The sequence below is a fragment of the Octopus bimaculoides genome, chromosome 18 (genome assembly GCF_046866305.1).
Source record: "Octopus bimaculoides isolate indiv1 chromosome 18, ASM4686630v1, whole genome shotgun sequence".
NCBI lineage: Eukaryota > Metazoa > Mollusca > Cephalopoda > Octopoda > Octopodidae > Octopus > Octopus bimaculoides.
In genome coordinates, this window is record NC_142945.1 from 55,571,005 (window position 1) to 55,595,295 (window position 24,291).

Here is a 24,291-nt window from a genome sequence, read left to right on the forward strand (position 1 = left end):
TTCCATCTCATTCCCTTCCTTTCTCTTTTACTATGGCTTTACTCTTTTGTTCTTGGTAAGTCTTTGTTACGTTAGGTGCTTCTCCTTCCTCTTTCTCATGGACACTGACTTTTATGTACCATACCTAATGTAGTGACAAAAATCAGTTGCTGACAATCAAATCATTTTATTCGGCTAGAATGCTCAACTTCATTATCATATCTCGGTAGTTACAATGTCTTATGAAGTTGGTAAGCAAGTGAAGACATTAAATCTTATGTCACACATCTAAACGTTTTCACAACTACAATTAGAATCTGCAGAAGCTAAGTCCTTTTGTTTAACAAAAATGCTATCAAGGGTATTTGTTGCAGTATTGTAGTTGATGCCATACAACTGAAGATAAACAGTTGGATACAGTTAATAAGTCTGTTGTTTTTGGTTCTTGTAAGTCAATTAGAAAACTTTGGAATGTACTTTTTCGGTGTGTTCTCTTTATGTTTGTACTACAAGTATTGTGGAAGTAATCTGGCTGAAGAATTTGTTCCATTGTTGTTGTATTTCGCTGGTGAAAGGCATGCCCTGGAACGCTATCTGGGTTGAGCTTGTGAAAATAATTAGTTTTGAGTTTTAGCCAAATAGACTTTTGTGACAAGGAATAGTGAAATAAACTCATTCTCAACAATTAAGATTTTCAACTAAAGGATTTGAAGTCCAAGTCTAACATGTCAGTATTTCATTGCAATAATGATTTTGTGACATCTCTATGAAACAATTTGTTTGATTCTTATGATAATAACGAATGTATTGTATGCAGTGTTCAGGTGCATTACAACTCATCAGAAAAAGTAGCCAAAGGTGCCTCTGAACAAATACATAGAATATATGCACAGTAAGTGAACAGTGGATTTGTCATTAAGAAACGAAAAAAATGTGGGGGTGCATCAGGTGTACTGTTGGTGAGTTTCATGAAGTTTTGAAGGATGCAGGTATTCCATCAGTTAACAGCTGATGAAGGTAGTTTATTCCATGCTTCAGCAATTTTGAGCATGGAAAAATGTCTCTGAAACTCATGGGTGTTGTGTTTGTCTTTGGATGTTGTAAGCATGTCCATGAGTGTCAGGCATAGAATTGCTCATCTCTGCACCATTCTTATTCATGTGTTCTTTCAAATTCCAGTAATTCAAATCACATATTGAGAGCATTCAACCAACCTCATTTGTATAGAAAACATGAAAGAGTTTGTTTACTTCTGATCACCAACAAAGGATTAAATTGACTTACGATTTGTGTATTTAATTCATTCAATGTCTTTTGGGATCATATATAAATACATAAATTTGTATGATTTTAATTTCGAAAGTATAATTTTAAAATTTGAAAAATGTTTAATCTATTTTATTCACTCCATATAATCAGAGCCTATTAATTGTGTGTAACTTTACAATTTTGACCATGAATTCTAGGTACCATTATTTTTGATACTATAAATATGAGTAAAGATGCTAAACGTGGAACTGCAAAAGATGAAGAAATATTGCAGCGCTTGGAAAATATTCTACCAAATTGCAATCGCTGTGATGTTTTTGAACAAATCAATATTGTTAGATATGATATAAGTGGTAAGTAATCGATATACCATTTACTATCCGAATGTGTGTTGTGTTATTATTATTATTATTCATTGTTATCGTTATTTTCCAAAGTGATGATCTGGCAGAATTGTTAACACGCCAGGCTGAATACATTTTGTCAATCCTTACATTCTGAGTTCAAATTCCACTGAAGTCAACTTTGCCTTTCATCCTTTCAGGATCAATGAAATAAGTACCAGTTATGCACTAGGATCAATATAATTGGCTAGCAACCCCCCCCCCTCCAAAAAAATTTCATGCTTTGTGCCTAAAGGTTGTTGTCCATCAGTTTTTTCTTTTTTCTATCCTGAAATAGACAGGCTTAATCTCACTTCATCTCACCACTAATTATGGCCCATTCTCTTCTAACACACACACCCACACACACACACACACACACACACACACACACACACACACACACTGCAACAAGACAAAACTCTGTTGTACATCTTGATATTGTTCTTAGTTTCTCTGACCAGACACCTTCTCTTATCACCAACTCTTGTCTCGATTGTGTATATTTTATTCCTGCCAGTGGTGGTAGAGACCACAATCTGCAATATAAGACTAAAGAGTTCTCTTCATCTTTTCGTTCCCTTTTTTTATATTTTATGCCAGTTTTTACAACTGAATACTATTCTTGTCTCCAACCATTGCAATATGGTTTGGGTGTTATTTTATCATCGTACTGGCATTAGGGAGCTTAACTGTGGCAGGACTCTTCTCCAACCTTTCACATATTTTTTTTTGCTTATTTGTTTTTGTTTGTTTTTTTAAATACCTGTTAGTGACTAAGTTTCAGGTGCAAATACAGCCAAGTGTAGGCAAGGTACATAACTCTTTGTACTTTGATCTCTGTGAATTTCTTACCTGCTTCATGGTTGAGGCTTTTTTTTTTTTGTGGTGAGTGGGGGTGAACAATATTCATCCGTAAAAAGGCAGTATAAATATTGGAATTTGAATTTTAAGCTAGTCTAGTTTTTTGAAAAAAATGATCAATATAAAAAAATAAGGTGTTATTTTTATATATTTATCTTTGTTACTGAGGAATAATCTTGTAGAAATTAAGATAATAGTTCAATACTTTAATCAATCAATTTCCTATCATTTAAAAAAAAAAATTTCTTAACTTTCCAAGTTAAATTTTAAGAATTAAATCTAAGAGGACCCTTTATCAGCACCAGATAAAGGGTGTTCTCCCTTTGTTTAGGTTATTGTTCAAGTATATATAATTGTATCAACCAAATATTTAGATTTTTTTTTTTTTTTAAGTATTTTTGCTGCTGTTTCAGGGGAAAAAGAAAGGCATTGATGGGATTGAAGATGACTGGTAAATCAAACCAAACTCATTTTCTAACAAATGAGTTAAGAATTGATTGTTTGTTCCAAATTCAGTGCTTTCATTGAGAATACAAATTTTCAGCTCCCTTTTTCATATTTTACATCTTTTCAGATTTTCCTTTTAGTTTTATTTTGTGGACGTGGACAGATAATTTTGAGTCATTTCCATCCAAATACTGATTTCTTTTTTTGTTTTGTATGGTTTTAGGATTCACAAGTTTGGATATTCTAGAGATGGATTTGAAAGTTATATCCAAAAATGATATCAATATTCCAATGAGTTCAGTAACAGTACCTATCGAAGTAAGTTGATTTTTAATTAGTGTTGTTTTGATTAAATCAACCTTAATCAATTTTAATTATTTATTTTTCAAGAGTGTATCAATTTCTTACACAAATCTGCTGAAAGACTTTGTTCTTAAAATAGTAAAATTTCATTTCTAAACAGTTACCATTGATTGATAAACAACTTCTAGTGAACCTTGTGGTTATCAACCCTCCTTCAGTCGTTTACCTGCTCAACTTAAATATATTTCACCATTTGTTCCTTCATCGTTGGAAAAAAATTTTTATAGTCATCATAGAGATTTAGAAAAAATAATGAAACAACTGTATTATTAAGGTTTTGCATAATACTGTGATTATCTGGTGGTTTGGACCTCACACTGTGATGACATTGAATGATATATTTACCCCTTGTCATATAAATTTTTACCTCAGCAGGGAAATCCGCTTCTCATTTATCTGCTGCTTTGAGAAATTCCTATTTTATAGTTGATTCGTACATCTAAAGAAGAGTCTTCAACTGCGGAAGCACTTGCTTCAACAATATGAAAACGCACAAATTTATGGAAGCCCAACCCATCTGCTAGCATTGAAATCGTTGTTTGCCAAGTAGTTAACAATGAATGTCCAAGAGACAAGGAACTTGCCTCTAACCTATCACTGTAACAATAGACATGGCCTCTAAACAAAACCACCAAGTTACTACTGTGTTTCAGTGATGTATAAACAATTTAGTGGCGTCTCTTTAACTTCCAAGAGTCAAACAGGCAAGTTTATCAGAGTCGCAGGCAAAGCCTTGTCAGTGGATTTAGTAGACAGAAACTGAAAGTAGCCCATCATGTGTGTGTGTGTGTTACTGTCCCCTTGCCTTGACTTTGTACAATAATTGTAAACGAATGTCATCATTAAGCAAACGATGCTCTTCACTCCCAGTCTTCTGTGAAAACATGTCTGGTCAATGGGGGGAAATATTACCTTACTTGGGAACAGGGCATCCAGCCGAAAAAATGTGCCTCAACAAAATTCCATCTGATCCATGCCAGCATGGGAAAGTGGACGTAAAATGAGGAACAAGTTCCTTACAGTTTCTATCTAGTTGGATTGGGCTTATAGTTGGAAACACTTACACAAGGTGTCATGCTGTGGGACTGAAACTGAAACCCTGTGGTTTAGAATCCAACTTCTTAATCACACAGCCATGCCTGCACCTATACAAATCAGTAAAACAGATATAGAATTGATATAAAAAAATGGGGTTGGTATAACTGACTAAAAAAACAAAAAGAGAAGGAAAGAAAAGCCTTAAAGGCAGCGGCCCAGCATGAAAGGCAATGACTGAACTAAATAAAAGAATCTGTTGAATTAGAAGGTATATTTTCTGTAATCCTTCTAATCTTGCTTAGAATTATTGATTCTAAGCAGGGTTAAACAGAATTATTCATTCTGTTTAAGCCAACTATCATTTTGAATATTAAATTCCATTCAGTTTTTAAATAAATTTAAAATAAAATAATTGAGGTTTAATGGTCGAGGTTTGTCTATAATTTAATTTTCGTTTTTAATTGTAGGATCTCATTAAAAGGGATGACTTTGAAAGCAGTTTGTATAAATTATCAGAATTACATGATGCTAAAGCGCTTGTTATATTGTGTATGGTCATGTTGAATAAAGAGAACGTGAAACGAGACCTTGCTGTTTTCTCAACGTTTAAACCAGCACTTGATAAGGTATGTCTAGCATTTCTCTCTAAATATATGGAATTATTGTTTCAAAAATTATGATGATGATGAGGTTTTCTTTGAATTACAACTTTTGTTGTGTTATTCACATTGTGTTATTTATACAGTCCAATCTTATTACAAAATTTGAAAATAGTAAACTTAATTTTTTGAATGTAACTTTAATATGTCGAAATCAAATGACATATACCTGAAAGGTGTTCAATAAAATTGTGGGTGGGGTGAGAAATCATTTGTGAAAATATTTCAATGGCCAGCCAGGACAATGTTCTAATTTCTATAATTATTACCTCTGTCTTGGTGAAGCTGGAAATATTGTTTTCAGTCATGTTTGTTTGTCCATGGACCGCTGGATGGATTTGGATGAAACTTTTAGGGATGTGTAGCCTCCTGCTTGGTACGAACTGATGAGATTTTGGGATCGATCCGATACCGGACAAGGATTCTGGATTATTTGTTATATTTACTTTACATGATTACGGTTTTACGTTGACTTTCAAGTCTTTCTCAATTATCTCCCTTTAGGCTGTTTCCAAAGTTTTATTTTCATTTCTCTATTATTCATTTTACTCGCATCTCTATCTTAGTAGAAACTGATGGATAAAGAAATCAAACTACACAAACAAATGGCAGCTAAAACAGTTAAGAAATTAAATAACACTAACATATTTTTATATATATATTATATATTATACATACATATTAACATTTGACAGTATACTTACATATATACATACATCTATACATTGATCTAAAACAACAGGAATACTAAAGAAAGGCCGGAATTTAAGAGAAGAGAAAAACCAAAAGGTCTTATGCTACTCATTTAAAAATTTCTGATTAGAACCTATTATTATTACCTCCACATTTGAAACTATTTTAAATGGTGAATTTCTGAACTTTGGTTTTGTATTAGATAAGGATAAACTATTTCTTATTGTTACTAAATTTTCTACAGCCACCTTCACATTCCATGACCACCACTGGGATCAATCACGTACCGGACAAGGATTCTGGATTATTTTTCCAGTTTTTTTTTTACTTAATTTTTGAGAGCTGCCATGTTCGTTCTGACTATTCTCATTTGTGAAGAAGTTGAGTTTATTTCCGATATTCTCATTTTAAAAATCATCTCTGGCTAATCGTTGAGAGGATGTTGGTGTTGCCTTGGCAGAGGTTTGCGCTCTCTCTCAGTGCTCTTGCTTATTATTATTATTATTATTGATTTCAAGAACTTAAGTAAATTTGTTTGAAAATTCCTTTTGACAGCAAATGGAAACTCATATTTTATTTTGTATTTCTTTTTAGATAGTGGATGTGTTGTGTAGTAGCAGTGAGCCATCTTTGCAACTTGAAAGAATTCCTTATGAATCAACCAATTTAACAATATTTTCACAAAAGAATATCGTAATTGCTCGTAAAAAAGTGCTTCCAATACTAAAATCTCTTATCTCTAATGAAGATTTTTCTAGGTAAGATGACTCCTACAGGTTTAGCATGAGATCAATATTTTCTTAAAATCAGTAATGATAGAAATTATGCTTTCTAATTGGAATTTTGTGACTTGTGTATTAACTTTGATTACAGTTTTCATCTTCCAAAATTGATGTAAAATTTAATGGAGAAATAAATTTGATGTTGAAGGCAAATATTGTGTAAAGTTGAATTCTTTCATATATGAAATTGCTTCAATTCTTTTCATCCATGTTAGAAAATATACTTTCATTTAAAACTGTCATTATATAAATTGACATTTTGCAAAATCTACCTTTTAATAATAGTGATGATGATGATGATGATGATAATAATAATGATGTGCATTTCAAATTGATTTCTGAACCAATCATGTTATGACTAAATTTCAAATAGATTTTTATTTTTGTTGCTCTGAAATTATCCATTGATTCTATCATTTGCTTAAAAGAATATAGATTTTTGGGGAATGACTATTATTTTATTACTTGTTATAACTTGAATAATCTGTATAATATATGTTAAAAACATTGTCTGATCCACAACATACCAATTGTTGTTGTATCTCCAAAACAAGAAGTATCAGCTTTCATTTTTAAAAGTTCTTCCATGTCTGATCTTTTTTTCTATTTGTTGATACAAAAGAAAATTTGTCTTGTCTGTTCATAATAGTTTAAAGGTGAAAGAAACAGAAGTCAATTATTTTAATCAACTATTTTAGATATGCTATTAAACTATTAATTTGTTTTTTTTCTTTCTTCTTTTTTTTTTGTCTTTTATTTCATCAGGCTCTTTGAGAATCCAGACCAAATCAATGGTGCTAGACAGGATGGTGAATTGGCATCTGGTGGCATTGCAGGTGTTATTGAAGATAATATGAAGCATGGGAATAAATATAGTGACAGTGCATCATCATTAAGTGGTACTTCTATGAGTGGTACTGATACATCCACCGAAATGTATGAGACCTTCAGTCCGACTACAAATATCGATCAATCTGCCATGCAAATTGATAATGCTGTTTTCGTATCTAAAATGCAAACAAAACCTGATGCTGCTGACCATAATAATTCTCACATTGTGTTAGCAAATGTTGATAATTCACTCAATGACAGTGAATACAATTCCACAGTTGATAACATGCATTTCTTAAATAAGCAACATAATGTTGACAATATGGTTTGTATGACAAGTGACCAACCTCTTATTACTGTTGGTACCGAGAAGGTAATAGTGCATCCTGAAGCATCTTCTGGTATTGCAAGTCCAATGGAGATTGTATCAGATCAAACTTCAGAACAAGGCTCAAGTTATCCTGTAACACCACCAAATAGCTTCATGGACTCTAATTTTGGAAGTTATATGAAAGATTATCATTTACCCAGTTTCAATAGTGCTGAGATGGTAAAAAGAATCAATGATAAAAAGGCTTCTCTTCATCCTTATGAAGATCTAGAAGTTTGTGGAAGCAACAACAAGAATCCTTCATCAAATTTTCCCTACACACCTCAGAACAGCTTTGTTGAAAGTGAATTTGATAGTAGTTTTGCTAAATCAATAACTCCTGACAGTATTGAAGATATTTTAGGGAAAATTGACGAGGCAAATAATCATTCGAGAGCTGCTATCAACCCTGATTATGCAAAGCGGTCCAACGGAGAAAACATTGGTTTTCATTGTTGTTCTGATTTTGAAACTGAAACAGTTAGTGAACCTATAGATACGAACAATATTGTGGATGTTGCTTATTCCTTGGCAAATGAAATCATTCAGAACTCGCTGGAAACTTATCCTTGTGAAGATAAATTAAATGAAAGTCTAGAGGGGGAGGAAAAGCGATTAACTCCCCTTGTTAAATCTCGGAGTGAAGGTACAACTATCGATTTGTCAATCAAAAGTGAATGTCCGAAATCCCAAAGTGATGTTATAAATTTGTCAAACGTCCTTGAAACAGACTATGCCAGACAGTTTGATCCATTCAATGGTAGAATGGAATATTCTCATTTCTCCTTAGATTATGCTGATTACATGGCAAAAAGAGGAGTTGCAGAAAGTGCTTCGAAAATCAGTTGGGGCTCATACTCTGATGATATTACAGTGAGTTCAGAGAGCACGAAATCCGAGGAAGGAGTTCACGTGAAAAAATCTGAATCTTGTGACAGTAAAACTAAAATTGTCATCGATAGTAAAATCAAAAGCTCCAATTCATTACCTGAAGTATCATTACAAAGTTTCCCTAAAATCATTAAACCACCTGAAAGTATTCTAAGCAGTATTGATGACAACCTTTCTGATTTGACGACTGTATCCCCTACGAAAAGTAATCTTGCTCATGATATTTCAAACAGTGATATGGAAGGGGAATTAGCCGTTGAAGAAGATTCTGATCTCGAAGACGGGGAGAAAGATTTTGCTGCCCAATTAAGGGAAAAATTAACGCAAATTGGGAATAACAGTGAGTTGAATTTTCCTGGGTTCCAGCAGGAAGGTATTTTTTCTCCAGAAGAATTAAAATCTGGAATCAAGAGAATGAGTAATTTAAAAACCTCTGATTTCAATCAAATTGCTAATTTCTCTGCTGAAGATTTACGTGAGAAACTGGAAAAGATTGCACTTGATGAAAATGGTGCTGTGGGTGGGTTGCGAGACTTTAATGCATATGACAGTGATTCCGATTCAGAAACTAGTTTAACTACTTTAGAAGGCAACCTGCATGCAAATGAATCTGCTAGTCTTTCTCCAAGACCTTTAAGTAGTGGGTTGATGGAAATTATTGAGGAAAATGAAGAAGATGATGATGATGAAGAGAATTGTGAAGAAGTTGTTTCAAAAGTTTCTGAATCTTTAAAGTCATTCCAAAATGAGAACATATCACTATTTAATAAAACGCCTTTGCAAGACAATGCTCTAAGTTCTCATGAAAATATAGAGGCTTCTCTGCAATGTGAAAGTAATGTTGGGACAAGTAATGAAAGTAAAGTTAAACCAGAACCAGTAGTTCTTCGGAGACATGGAAACAACAAAGAAGTATTTCATACAACAGCCGGAAGGATTAGTATTTCTATCGACAGTACAGCAGGGGATCCTTCTTCATCAGTAAACACTGACCGAGAAAGCACAGAAGAAATTGGTATTTTGGATTACAAACAGACACATCGTGAGGTAGGAGAAATCTTGGCTCGGGTTAAAAGCGCCATTATGCGTGCAGATGCTGAGCTTATGTTGTCGTCGTCTTCGTCCTTATGTACTGGTGTGGATGCTTGCTTGCAGGTAAACAGCTTATTGTTGAGTTCAGTTGATTGTTTTTGCTCCATATTTTCAAGCCCATTATTTAAATTTTTTTAATATTTACTAAGGTATACTTTTCCTCTTTAGTTACTATTTAAGGCAAAAATTTAAATGAAGATTTTAAAACATTAAATGGTAAAAATTATTTGAAGTATAATAATTAATTTTCTAATTATTGGCAGTTTTATCATTTTGACCTTCTGCTTTTCTTAAGAAAGAAAAGAAATAAAACTATATTCCTCCCTGAAATGTGTAACATTCAGTGAAAAATCAGCTTCAAGTATTTCTAATTTTTATAATTTAATCATAAAAATCAAATCTTTGTTTTTCAAAAGCATTTTGAAGCAATATGTATGAGTCTATTTGATATCCAAATTTTTTATTTATAAAGATCTTCAAAATCATTTTAAATATAAAAGACATTTAAATAGGATAGTGACATTTCATTCCATGAGAGATCTTCCAATATTTTTCATGTATTTTTAAATTTCACAATACATTACTTTCTCATTTCATGTTTCATTATTTATACATTTATAGATATCTATGCCACTAAATAAGCTTGTTTTAAAGGATTTCTTCTTATTCAAATCTTTTTAGTTCAATTCATTTTTTAAGATATAATAATTTTAATTAAATTTCTCTTCTCATTCTGGAGCCAAAAACAATCAAAAGCCCTTTTTTTAGATTTTTGTTTATTTTGTTTTTCCATTCCTTAATTTGTTTTATTTTCTTTTCTGTAACCTATTCTATGCCATGCAATAATCGTATTTATTTGCTTTGATGTGTTCCTCTGTTGTTCACTTTTTATATTATTTTATAGAATAGTTTTATTGTCAAAATTTGTGTTTCTTTATTTCCTCTACTAATAGATTATTCCAACAGATTTCCCTCAAGTTGCCCAAACTATTTTAAGATGCTTGAAATGCAAATTCCTATTTTGACTCAATTAACACTTAATTTCTAATTATTTAAAATGTTTTTAACATTATAACATGATAGAGTTTATAGAGATTTAAAACTTTGATCACTCGTAGCTGAGCAGTTTTTGTTATAATATTAGGAATATTATTTATCAGAGATAGTCTTTTATTTTTCTTGAATATTATTGTGGCCTCTGATCATGTATATCTGGTGATATACAACTCATATTTACTCTAGAGGTGGAACTTTATTGATGTAATTAGACATTCATTTTGATCTTGATGCATTTCAAAACCTTAAAATTGGTCAACTGATCATTAAAAACACCAATAAATGAATGCTCCATGGGTTCGAATTAAAAATCCCTCATTAAAATGAGGTGATTTCTTTGAAGTCTCGATTACATCAACAATTGTATTTGCTGGCTTTATGTTAGGAAAAGACCTGTTCTTTAGTGAATGGGTCGATCAATTTATTTAAAGCATTAGAAAATGTTGAAAATCTTAATTTTGTACAACCTTTGATTGTAGTTGGGAAATTGGTAAAACCTGTTTTATTATATTCTTTAAGAAGCATTTTGAAGGAAAAGGAAGCTTTTTGTGTTTGCTGCACAATGAGAGAAATTTAATATAAGAACATCAAGATCAGAATTGGTGTAGTGGGGGATAGCATCGTTCTTGAATGGAAAAGAAAATTTGACTGATTTTTAGTGATGACATTATGAGTTCACATTGTATTTGAGTAAATATGGTCTGTTGTTGCAAAGAATCTTTTTAGAAAATATATTCTTTTAATAGATAATATATAGCAACAGAAGCAGTATTAATACCAAACAGCAATCTTTATGTGGATGTTTTGTCAGAACACTAACTACTGTGCTATATGCTGAGAGAGAACCTCTCATGTGGACTTGTGGTGCATAAAAGCACTTGTATTTCTATCATTGGCAGACGAGAATCCTCTTCTATAGCTGCTGGAACATGATTTTGTCCTGTTTTGGACTCCTCAGTGGCAGATGTCCAGTAGCAACATAACAGCTAAATTTTACTGTCAATGATATAGAGACTTTCAATGTCTTTTCAGGCACTGATATTGCAAGTAACCAGTAGGTTTATTAAAAAATAATTAATAGCAACAGAAGTAGTATATATATATATATATATATATATATATATTAAAAGGCAATCTTAGTGTGGATGTTTTGTTAGAACTCTGAGTATTATTGAAGCATAATTCTGGTAGCACCAGCTTGTTTTATTAATTGCTTCCAGTTTTCTGTTAAATTGCTTAATTAGCTAGAATCTTAATCTAGTAAAAATATTCTTAGAGAGGCTTGGTTGATAACTAGTTTGGGCTAATAACTGTTTGCTTGTCTTGGTTCACTTCAGATTTTAAAATGAAAGTTAAATTTTATACTAACTTGAAACATTGTCTTAATTCACAATGATTTCCTTATTTAATGCACCTGATCAATTCTCTGATGCTAGTACCATTGTGAATGAGATGTAGTTATACCCCAAAATATTTTGTCATCATCAAAAAAAAAAATAATAATTGAAACAAAAGCAGCTAGAAATAGTTACATTTGCAATATATATATCCAACATTTTTTCCATTAATAAATTTATTTCTCATTTAATCTAGATTTGTAACTTGACTGCAACCAACAAATTATATCCAACACAATCAACAATTACCTTAAAACTGAAATAAATTGCTCACGAGTTGATAAGTTATTTGAATACAAGCAAAAACATTGATATATATATATATATAGATAGATAGATAGATTGATATCATACCTAACAGTTTACTATATTTTAATTATTTTTGAAAAAATTGAGTTGAAATATTTATCTTTTCTGCTCTATTTTTTCCCTCTAAGATGATGGCTCTTCTTCCATGATGTTAAAATATTTACTGAACTTGTTGACAAGACTTTCATGGCAGAACGGTTTATTCACCCTTGCAAACACTTTATATTTCATATTTTCTGTCACTAGCTTCCCTCGCTGATAGTTTCATATTCTATAAAATTTTGTCTTTCAACTTTCTATAATATTTCCTTTGTAATAACAATGTTAAAATTGTTTTGAGGAATTTAACTTAGTCATATTTCTTTAGTCTTGGTTCATGCTCAGGCTCTGATTGAGGCTACTGCTGCTGCTAATAATAATAGGATTTTAATTTTTTTTTTTTTTATTTTAGTTTTCCTTTTTTTTCTATATGAAATGAATATTTCATTTATAAAAAGTATTTGATTCCAGATTGCATCACCCATTTTTTTCTTGGAACTTAAACTTCAGTACTCACATAGTCTTGGAATTATGTCATATTTATCTCTAGCTATAGATATACTGAAGATTTCAATCAGAATTTTCTATTCAATTTGTATTTTCTGTGAGATGAAATAATTGTTATAACATCAAACCAACAAGAGATCAATTCCTTACATCCTAAATTATTTCTGTTGGAGAGAACATCTATTTATTTTAGTTTCAAGTTTAGTTTTAAGACATTTTCCTTCACTTTATATTTCTTCATATTACAAACACTGATTTCCATTTGAAAAGATTTCTTTCGAGCACTGGTTTCTTTGTTTTGTGTCTTTTTTTATAGATTTTTTTCTCATGTGTGGTGTTGTTGGCTCTTTATTGTTGTCTGGTGTCAATTGTTTCTAGTGTTGTGGTGTTGTGAGTCAGTGTTTTAGTGTCAGCTCATTACTGTTGTATGGTGTCAATTCAGATTTTTGTAGTTTTGTCCTTATTTGTTGTCATATTATATGCAATCACTGGATAATTAAGTTGTGTATACTTATTTGCTTAATGGATCTCACTGAAATGAATGTTGTAAGGATCTGTTGGTAAATGTATACAGAAATGTTCTTTCTCAGACGTGGTGCTGTGATGTAAGAGTCTTTCTCTTTTTCAGAAAGATTTATTGATGCAAGAAAAGTGATAGAATTTGATAGGATTCAATGTAAATCCTTCAAAGCAATTTAGTGTGAATTTGTGACTCCTGAGTCAGTTTCTTTGTATTCTTGAGTATCTGAGGCCAGAAGTTGAGAATGTGTAAAAGGTGGAGCTCAATTATTACACTGGTGCAGAGGTCAGAGGTCAGATGAAAGGGTCCCTAAATAACTGAAAGCCCCTAACTGCAAAAAAAAAAAAAAAGAGAGAGAGAGAAAGAAAACCTTTCAACTCCTCTGGTAGATGGAAACTGTACAAGCCCATCATGTGTGTGTTAGTGTCTCCTTGTCTTGACATTGCACGGCAGTTGTAAAATGATTATCATACAAGTAGCATCATTTATTTCCAATGTTCTGCAAGTCTTTTTTTTTTTCTTTTTGTTGCATACTTTGGTTAAACATCATGGGAACGTTTCACTACATTTTTCTCAGCAATAATGGATCCCCTTTGTAGGATGGGCTTCATACAAATCTTTCAGCTTAAATATTTATTTATCATAATCCTGAATTTCTGAGATGGGGAGGTATCATTATTATGCATTCCTCACATTGGTTGTTATCATTACAACTTTCTGGGTGTTGCACCATCCAGCATTCTTTAGATGCCTGTCATATTTGGCAACATTCTCAGAATTTCTTACTAAATCTTTATTCAATACCCCACCCTATTTCCTTCTCCATCATGAACTGCATATCAAATGTGGGAGAATAGTTCAAAATTCTGAGAACAATACTGAATACAACTGGTACCTGAAGAAGATGGGAGAGGACAACAGCCAACAGAATGTTTTAACCAAGTTGGAGACACTAGTCAAAATGTCTTGGTGTGTAATGAGATAAAATGACTTTATTTTAAAATCTCATCTTATAAATCAGATGACACTGATTGATTGGAAAGTTTATACAAAGATTGATATACCAAACAAATGTTTTTAAAAACCCCTTGGTTAAAGAACACAAACATCTTCACCCTAATAAAATGAAAAATTGTCAGCTTCTTGTGATCTTCTATCACACCTTCCAAACCCTTTTTTTTCTTCTCTGGTCTGTCCTTTGTAACCCCACTATTTCACTAGTTTCTTGCTACTTTTATCACTTCTCCTGCCTTTTGCGGGGCAGCCTAATCAAATTTAAAATCCATTTCAGAACACATTGCTGTTACTCTGCTCTTCAAAAATTCATAACTGATATTTCTATAAGCTGTATTTTAATTAAGAGTTGCAAACTATCTTTGCATCTAAAAGAGTTGGTGAAAAGTGAGAACTGTAACAAGAAAACTTTTTTTTTTGTTTTTATGAATGGTAAAATCAAAGAAAGAAGTAGCTTAGTGGGAATAACTTTTCTAAATTGGTGTCTACACACACACACACACACATCAATTGCCAATGACCCAGCTGAGGATTATAAATGCTACAGGCAACTAAATGTGACTTTTATTTATGACATATGGAAAGCCATAGTCTGAAAATTCCATCAAATACAATTTTTTAAAAAAGAATTTTCTTGGTATAAGTCAAATAAAAAAGAAAATGAAAAGCATGAGATGTGTCAGGTGTTTTCTCTGACTGTAAAAGAAAAGCTTCAGGTTGCATCTCAGTTGAAACTACTTTTTACTGTTTTGTAAGCTGAGAAGTTTTATTAACCAACATTTGCTGTTTACCGTTTCATAAGCTTTATTCTTGTTAGGCTGCTAGATATTATCATAGTGAATGTAAGTTTTCATCCTTTTAGGATCCATAAATTATAAGAATAATTAAATTTATGAAGACCAGCAGTCAATACAAGCAAGCAAGAAAATAGATCTACATTCTTAGTCCATCGTTTTAAGAATGAAAAGAAATACCTTTAAACGTATGAAAATTTATCAAGTATTTTGGCAGTAACTGCTACGATTTCGAGTATAAAAATGGAAGAGAAGCGAGAAAGTGTGAAGTATATACAGCAGTCAAGTTGGTCTCTACTGAAATTGTAAACAGGAATTAGTGTTTGGATAAGAATAGCAACTATTTATTGGCAACCTGCCTGATATACTCTTCATCATTGTGTATTGTTCATAACATTGCTGCTGAGGCTATGATGAACTGTACTACTAAATCTTTTCAAATACACATGAAGAGCAAATTGCACAAATGAATTCGTTGCAAATTAGATATGAAAGGAATTCAACAAATTTGAAAGGAATTCTTCAAAGTGTTTCAGGAGATTTATAGCAATATTGGTGTTGTTATTGCAGTGAAATATTTATTGATTTATACAACAAAAATGGCCTTGAAAGAATTCTATCTGGTATGTTAACCTGAGTAATTTTGTCTTTGTTGCAATAAATAGCATCAGATGGCATTGTCAAAAGTTTAGCAGAAACATTCTAAGAAGGTCAGCTGACTGATATTAGAATTGTAAATATTTTTATGATACTCGTTTTATTTATTTCCACATGTTAAATATATTCAGTTAAAATTAGTTATTTTGCTATTTTGTATTATTATATCATAAGTAAGCCTCAAATGCAAATTTATTTCTGTAGCTATATATAAATATTTGAATGTATAAGAAATTATATTGCTAAAAGTTTAACCAGAAAATAATATATTTTATATTTAAATTGATTTTTGATTTTGTGTGTCAAACTATTGTTTATACGCTTATACTTCTTATTTTATGCGATTATTTTTTTCATAAGACTGCATTAGTTTCCATATGAAAATCTATGAATATGTTTGATGATTAATTTCATGAATATATTTCTTATGAAATTTTCTGTATAAGAAATTGTAAATTTTAAATTTTACCGGTGTTAGCTTTGGGGGTTGATGTTACGTGTTGGACAGGTGCTGGGCTTAATTCATTCAGCTTTGCTCCTTCCCTGCTCGTCTGTAATTATGTCAATTTATGAAATCATCATCATCATCATTATCAGTAATGAATTGACAGGAATTGGAGCTTTACAAAATTTACATTCTGTGTTCAAACCCAGCTTGATTTTACTCTACATTTCATTATTCTGCTGTTAAGTACAAGTTACACACACACACAAATCAATTTAACTATGCCCTTTTCTACAGTTTTGTGGCCATGTGATACTCTGAAAAGTTCTAATTTATTACTAAAGCAATTGGTAAAGCAATAAACTACTTTGTGGTATTTAGTTACATTCCTTTATCATCTGAGTTCAAATCCATTTAAGTCAACATTTCATCCTGGATTCCTTAACCAGTCAAGAATTGGGGTTGATAGCCTTGTGCCTAGATCAGGAACTAATTATCATTAGTATTAAGGTAGCAAGCTGGCAGAATCATTACGGCAACAAACAAAATGCTTAGCGGCATTTTTGCTATCTTTATGTTTTGGGTTCAAATTCTGTCAGGTTGATTTTGTTTTATCCTTTCAGGGTCTATAAAATAAGTACCAGTTGAATGCTGGGGTCAATGTAATCAAAAACGCTCATCCTTCAAAATTTCAGGCCTTGTGTCTTTAGTAGAAAAGATGATTATTATTATTATTTTGGTACTTATATTAAATATTTTGGGGCACTGATTTCATATCTTTTCCATCTTTCATACTTTGTCTTCTGTTTCATTGCATCTTCATCTCTTAACTGATTTAATGTTCTTTCTAATTTTTCCCTCATATGACAGTAACTTTCTTTTTCACCTCAGTCAGTTGTAATAGAGTGTAGCAGCCCCTACATCAACCTTGTTTGCTCTCTGTTGCTTCTTAAACTTTACACAAAAATATCTTAGATGAGACAATAAACATCAATGATTTCAGTAGCAGAATTTTGCTCACTTTTAACCAAATTTGAAAAAATAAACTTGGAATCAATAATTCATGACCTGTATTTTCCTCTTTTATCTTTATTTCTATCGTATAGTGTGTTTTCTTTTTCTTTTTTCTTCTTCCTTTCTTTCTACGTCCTCCTCATCCTCCAAAGATCATTGGAGATGATGCCTTCTGGTATTAGTTCCACTAGTTGTGTTTTGTTCCGATCCTACCAAGGAAAACTTTGAAGTCCATCTTTTCCAAAATGGCCATTTAAAAAATAAGAATACAAAATCCCAATCAAGAAGTTGTGTTGTACTTATTGACTGCATTTTCCCTCCCAAATATTGTGTCCTTGTGTCAAAATAAGGATTGCTTCATTGCTTGTACTATTATCATTATTAAAGTGGCAAGTGGGCAGAATTGTTAGCCCTGCTGGACATTTTGTCCATCATTACATTCTGAGTTCAAATTCCGCTCAGGTTGACATTACCTTTCATCATTCAGGGTCTATAAATTATGTAGCAATCAAGCATTGGATTGGATATAATTCAACCAGCCTCTTCCCCGAAATTTCAGGCCTTTTGCCTATAGTAGAAAGGACTATTATCATAACAAACATTATAATGGACTAGAAAACATTTAGGTTCTGTCGCTACATACACCAGTATCATTTATATTTTTATTGCCTTCTGGAAAGCATGAGAGTCAAAACTTCTCGTGTTCCTATCTTATATGTAGACTCATTACTTCATATGAGGGGGGGGGGGGGTGCTAAAAAGTTCCTGGCTTTGGGTAAAAGAAAATACAGAAGGATCAGTTAATCGTGATACCCTCAGTACCAGGAACCTTCTAGCACACCCTTGTACTCAAGAATGAAATTATTGCTAATTCAAAGATGCATAAAATTTGAAATTCGTTTGGAAATATTGTCTCTTTAAATAACACTCAACTGTTTTATATCTTGGATAGATGGCCATCATTGATTTCTGGTTCTACTTGGACATTTTACCAAGACATAAACATCAATAGACTGGGGAGTCTTAGATGTACTGAACGACTGTACCGAATATCAAACTTCTGGGAAAGGCTGGGATTTTATGATGGCGGGGGGTGGGGGGGCTAGTCTTGGAAAGATAGCAATTCTTGTTTGTTGTTCTAAATTGTCTTACAGTAATTTTGTTTTTCTTTGCTTTCAAAGCAAATCAGATCACCATTTGCTGCACCATCACCAAATGTACTAATTAAATGGACATTTGAGCCTCTTTATCTAAAAGAACCTATTTCTTATGTTTGCTTATATACATACATATTCACATGTAGTTTCATATGTATCTATACATGTATATACAAGTGTGTGTGTGTGTGTATACACACACACATACACACTCGCATGCATACATGTATACATATGCTTATACTACACACACACACTCCTTTATACATAGTTTGTATTTGAAAATAGACATTAAGAGATTTTAATGGCAGTGCTCCTGCATGGACCCAACCTCTGGCTGAAACCGATAACAGAATCTAAGATCCTTCGATCTTGAAAGATGATCAAAAGAAGGTGAGATTGAGATGTTAATGCTTGATACAGTAATAGGAAATCGTACAATATAGTAAATTTATTCAGGAAGGGGGGAGGTTGGACGATAAGTTTCCATCCTAGATGTAAGGTTTTTCTGGAGTTCAGTAAGTCCAAAAGATTTCAAAAGAGGGATCATGTTATCACGACAAGTGTGTTACCATTACACCAATGTACCCCTATGCATTTCCTAACTTTCATCAGATTTGTTCTATATGATGGGTGAAGATCTTTTTATAAATTTACCTGTCTATAAGTTTCAACAGAAACAACTACTATTAAAGAAAGCTTAGTCTAAAGTGATGTTCAGATCACAAATAATTTTTTATTCAATGAATGTCTTTCAGAAGGTGGCTTTAGAGGTCAAATTAAAAAGGTATTATGTGAAAACTGAAAAAAAAACCAAAAACCTCACCATTAAAGATAGGCAAAAAGTTTTTATTACGGATTATACTGGCTCTGTTCCAAATTGTTGACTATTTTTGTGTTGGCTAAAATGAAAATGATTATGGTTCTGGATTACAAAAGGTCTTATTTGCTTTAAGTAGTCTAATTTTTCTTAATAGTTGTTAGTATTAGATTTGAAATGTGAAATTGCTTCTTTACTAGCAATTGTGAATTATCTGCAGAGGAATAACAGAATTAATAAAGGATACACGTAAAGAGAATTCAAAAGAATGGAAATTGCTTTGTTACATGAATATAGTTATAAGAGATATAATTATGTAATGACCTTTAGTATTCTAATGAAATGGAACCTTGGTAAACATTGGATTATAATTGTAGGGAAAGAAATGTTATGGTAGGAGAGTTATACCTTTCTTAAGGACATTAGTGAAATGAATATTTCTAATTAGGAATGTTGTTGCTCATCTGGAATTCAATTTTTGCTTTACACTTATTGAATCTGGTATTCAGAAACAAGTATGACCTTTTGGTAAGTTACAAAGCAGACTTTCATCTTGAAAATCTATGAAATTTTCTTCTCTAACCATTCTTAAGTGTTTTAGCTTTTTGAAATATTTTGTTGGATAGCTTCCAGTTAGGGGTCACATTTTACTATATGAGTAGTGTACCCTTATTGTGAATATATCCGGGGTTTTCTTGAAGTGAAACGTAAAAATTGGCTGCTTTCATTTTACTTCTAAGTTTTAAAAAAATCCCATCTGTAGCGAAATGGAATTTCTTTTTAGTTGAAGTTTGTACAGAAGTGGCTGCATGCCATGGAACATCAGAGTAACAGGTCACCACTGGACTGGCTTAAGTTTATAATTTGTTCTGTTACTAATTGCATAAAATTAATATATTTCTGTATTTTAGAAAGTTAATCTGCTTTTTGTTTAGATTTAAACTTTGTTGTGCATGGAAATACTAACTGCTATGACCAGTTTGATTCTGTTTGAACTTGAAAATAATTTACACCTTTGAATCTAGTGTGTGTGTTTGTGTGTGTGTGTGTGTGTGTGTGTGTGCGTGTATTTAATCATTTATAAAATTTGATAATTTAAAGATTTATTGTCGTGAAAATTTTGTATAATCATGAATTAAATATTTTTTACGTAGTTATTAAAATTAAAAACATTTGATTTTTATTAATTGATGAAATCAATATAACTACTTCTTAACTTTTAGCATTTTATAAGTTATTATATTTATGTTTTTTAAAATATTTAATATAATCTGTGAAATAAAGTGAATTGGAAACAAACAAACAAACAAACAAAAAAGTCTAAGTAGATAAAACTCCTCTCCAAGCATTGTACTGTGTTCATGGATGAGACATTTAATCCTAAACACATTAATCTCCCAGGTTACAAACTAGTTTCTGAAGTAACTTGATCTGTGATAAATTTTATAAAGAAGCCTACATACAACTCATCAGAAGTGTTAACAGGAAAATTCCTGCATAAGTCATTATGCTAGGTATACATTCTCCTGAATTTAATCTTAAGTATTTAAGTGCTGTAGCTTGGGAGAGTCAATCTTTGAATTTAAGGTACTGGAATCATATTAGGACCATAACGTTGTACCTTTTGAACAATGCACCTAACTGTTGTTGCTGCTTTGTTGCTTACACTTGTCAACCATTGCTCCTGGTTGACCAGAGAAAAAGCATTGTTCTGTAAAAATAATTGAAATTGTTAATTATAGTTTGAAGTCCTCTTTGCATTAGCAAAATGTTTTTTCAAATGCAAATATCTAAAATGCCTGTGTGTACACGTATGTATGTATACACACACACACACACACACATTATTCCAACTATATTTTTAGTACATTGAAAAGCAATCCTAGATTAAAACAGTTTTCTTTCCACTATGATATATAGATGTAGATGTTTACAACTGTTTTATTAAAGAAAACCTATTTGTAAATATAGTGACCTGAATACACCCACGTGTGTGTGTGTAGGTGGATGGGTGTATGTATGTACACTCACAGATACTGATAATATAATAAAATCAACAGTATTCTTTGATGCAATGTCTCCAAGTGGAAACGAGCCTTCATCAATGGCTGTGAAGTAGAGACAGGAATAGAACTGGAGATGGTGGCTTGGCACTTGGTCACCACTTTGCTCTTTTTATTTCTATCTCTACTTTACAACTATTGATGAGTGCTCCTATCCACTTGGGTACACTTACATGAAACACTGCCACGGATTATATCTTCTAGTTACCAATCTCTATTCACAACACATTCTAATATATTCATAGGTGAAGCCTCTCTACTTACTCACTTGCCTTCATTATCAAATATATATATATATATATATATATATATATATATATTCATATATATATATTCATACGTACAATAACAAACTTCAAACAAGTGTGAACTGAGCAGTGTTATGTTTACACATGTGAGCGATACCCCCACCACACACACACACACACACACACACACACACACACACACACACACACACACACACACACACACACACACATATATATAAGGGGATGGACAAAACAATGGAAATACTTTAATGGAAGTTTTATTATTTAATACAGTGTTGATTCACCTTTGACATCAATCACAGCTTTAATACTTGAAGGAATTGACTTGTACAAGTTCTGAACAATTGTTTGAGGAATTTTGAGCCATTCTTCAAGTAAAGTCTGTTTTAGTTCTTTTGGCAACGATGGCAGAGGGAAGCACTTTCTCACTTGCTGCGCCCTAAAATACTCTGGTAATTGTTGAGCACCAATCCAAATGGTCTGCTTTTCTTTTGTTCTTTTTGTACCAATTTTGAATCCGTAGATTGTTGTCCTGGAAGATCAACCAAAATACTCAGATAATCCTTAGCATTAACTCTGCTCTGCAGAACTACTAAAGGCCCCAGAGTATTCCATGATATAACTGCCCAAATCATTACAAAGTTGTCTCCATGCTTTACAGTAGGCACCAAACAATCAGGGTTGAAATCTTTTTGGGGCTGTCTTTTGACATAAACTCACCCTGAAGGTTGGGAAAAGGGGTGAATGAGGATTTTTCAAAGAAGATGACATTGTTGCATTGAGCCATTGACCACTTCTGATAGTGTAGACCAGTGCTTCACAACCTTTTTCTACTTGTGGTACAGTTATATTCTTTTCGAAATTCAGTGGCACACCTGAACTAAAAATACAACTAAAAGTATAGGAGAGAAAAAATTATATTCGGGCTCCACTGCAGCGTACCATGGCCAACTGGTTGTGGAGCACTGGTCTAGACATCATTTTTTTCTGCTTCTCAATGTTGATGGGTTACTGGAGAGGTTTAGCAATATAAAGTCCTCCTATTACAGTGTCCAGCTTCATGGAGAGCTGATGACAAATAGCTGATTGGCAAGATGGTCGATTAGCTCTACTGCTCTCTCTCTCTTGCTGCCATAATTCAAGGGTTTGCAATCTCTCTCTCTCTCTCTCTCTCTCTCTCTCTTCCATTCAGAATAATGCTTGCCAGAGCTGGTTTTACTTTAGAGACTGTACCTCTCAAAACATTAGGCAATTCAGCAGTTTTAATGGCTGATGCTCCAACAATTTGTTGTCTTTGGAAATAAGATTAGTCATGCATTTTAACTTATTTAAATATAAATAACTGACAAAAAAAAATCTAGTTCTATCAAGAAGTGAAAGGTATGCATAAAGCACATGAAACTCTATAGAAACTAATACTTAAATAGAAATTGGTGTTTCCATTATTTTGTTTCCTCCCTGTATGGATGTGTGTGTGTGTGTATATATGTGTGCATACATGTGTGTATATGTGTCATTGTCATCAGTTAACATCCCTTTTTGCCATGTGTGTGTACCTGTCAAGCCTATATTTAATGCCATCCTTCCTTCCCCCCACCCCCTGACTCTTCTTTTATCTACCTGTTGGACACCTTTTCTCTCATCTCCTGATTCAGTTCATCTCTCTATTAATTTGCGTCCCCTCCATCTCTCATCATCCTAACACTTACAAAGATCACAAACTATGAATGCCTGCCCTGCATCTCCACACGCCACTCCTTCCCTAACCCTCACCACTAGGTTCTGTGTATGAATGACATGACTAGTTCATTCTCATCACTCTCTCTATGATATTTCTCAACCCATCATTTGGCTGCCAGCCATTTCTCTCCCCCACCCCCTGGCCTCCCCGCCACCTCTCATTGACTCTCTCTGGGCCCCCCACCTCCTTCATTTATTCCTCCTGTGTTCCCTTCCTCTCTCATCTTCTCCCCACTCCTGCACTTATAATGAGGGTTAGCCCTCGACCCCCCCCCCCCCACTCACGCAGCCCACCTCAACACTCTCGCCATCCTGTCACTCTCTTTCTCACTAACCCCTGACACCAATCTCTTCCCTTTCCATACTCCCTTCCCCAGGAGTGTCTAGTCTGTCATTCTATCCATGACCACCTCTTCACAGCTATCAATCTGTTCCTTTCATCATACTTTCCCTTCTGCCATCATATCGTCTCTCCTATTCTCCTTCAGTTATAGGGTCACTTTAGGCCCTTAATCTTGCAAATTGTAAGGCAACCTCATAATGCCAGTGACATAAAAAGAACCCAGTACACTGTGTAATCTGGTTGGCATTAGGAAGGGCATCCGGCCGTAGAAAGCCTGCCACATTGTAGCATGATACAGTGCTCCAGCTTGTCAGGTCCTATTGAACTGTCCAACCCATGCCAGCATGGAAAGCCAGATGTTAAATGATGATGATGATGATTATATACATATATGCATATACAAATGTATGTACATATCTATATGTATGTGCACACACACACACACACACACACACAGTCACTCGTGCAATATAATACCCCCAC

At 32.9% G+C, this 24,291-nt stretch overlaps 1 protein-coding gene across 7 annotated transcripts in view; it reads left to right on the forward strand.

The window, feature by feature from the left end:
- The window catches only part of LOC106883074 (uncharacterized), a 135,278-nt gene that overhangs the window by 44,605 nt on the left and 66,382 nt on the right, over nt 1-24,291 (forward strand). For 4 of the 7 annotated variants that reach the window (XM_089366311.1, XM_052974341.2, XM_089366312.1 and 1 more), the window contains exons 6-10: nt 1,446-1,601; nt 3,166-3,260; nt 4,811-4,969; nt 6,290-6,453; nt 7,243-9,616. In XM_089366311.1, the coding sequence (XP_089222437.1) occupies nt 1,446-1,601; nt 3,166-3,260; nt 4,811-4,969; nt 6,290-6,453; nt 7,243-9,616 (2,948 nt within the window). Of the gene's footprint in view, nt 1-1,445; nt 1,602-3,165; nt 3,261-4,810; nt 4,970-6,289; nt 6,454-7,242; nt 9,725-24,291 lie in introns of all 7 variants that reach the window. The other 3 variants (XM_052974338.2, XM_052974340.2, XM_052974339.2) reach the window with 1 other exon arrangement.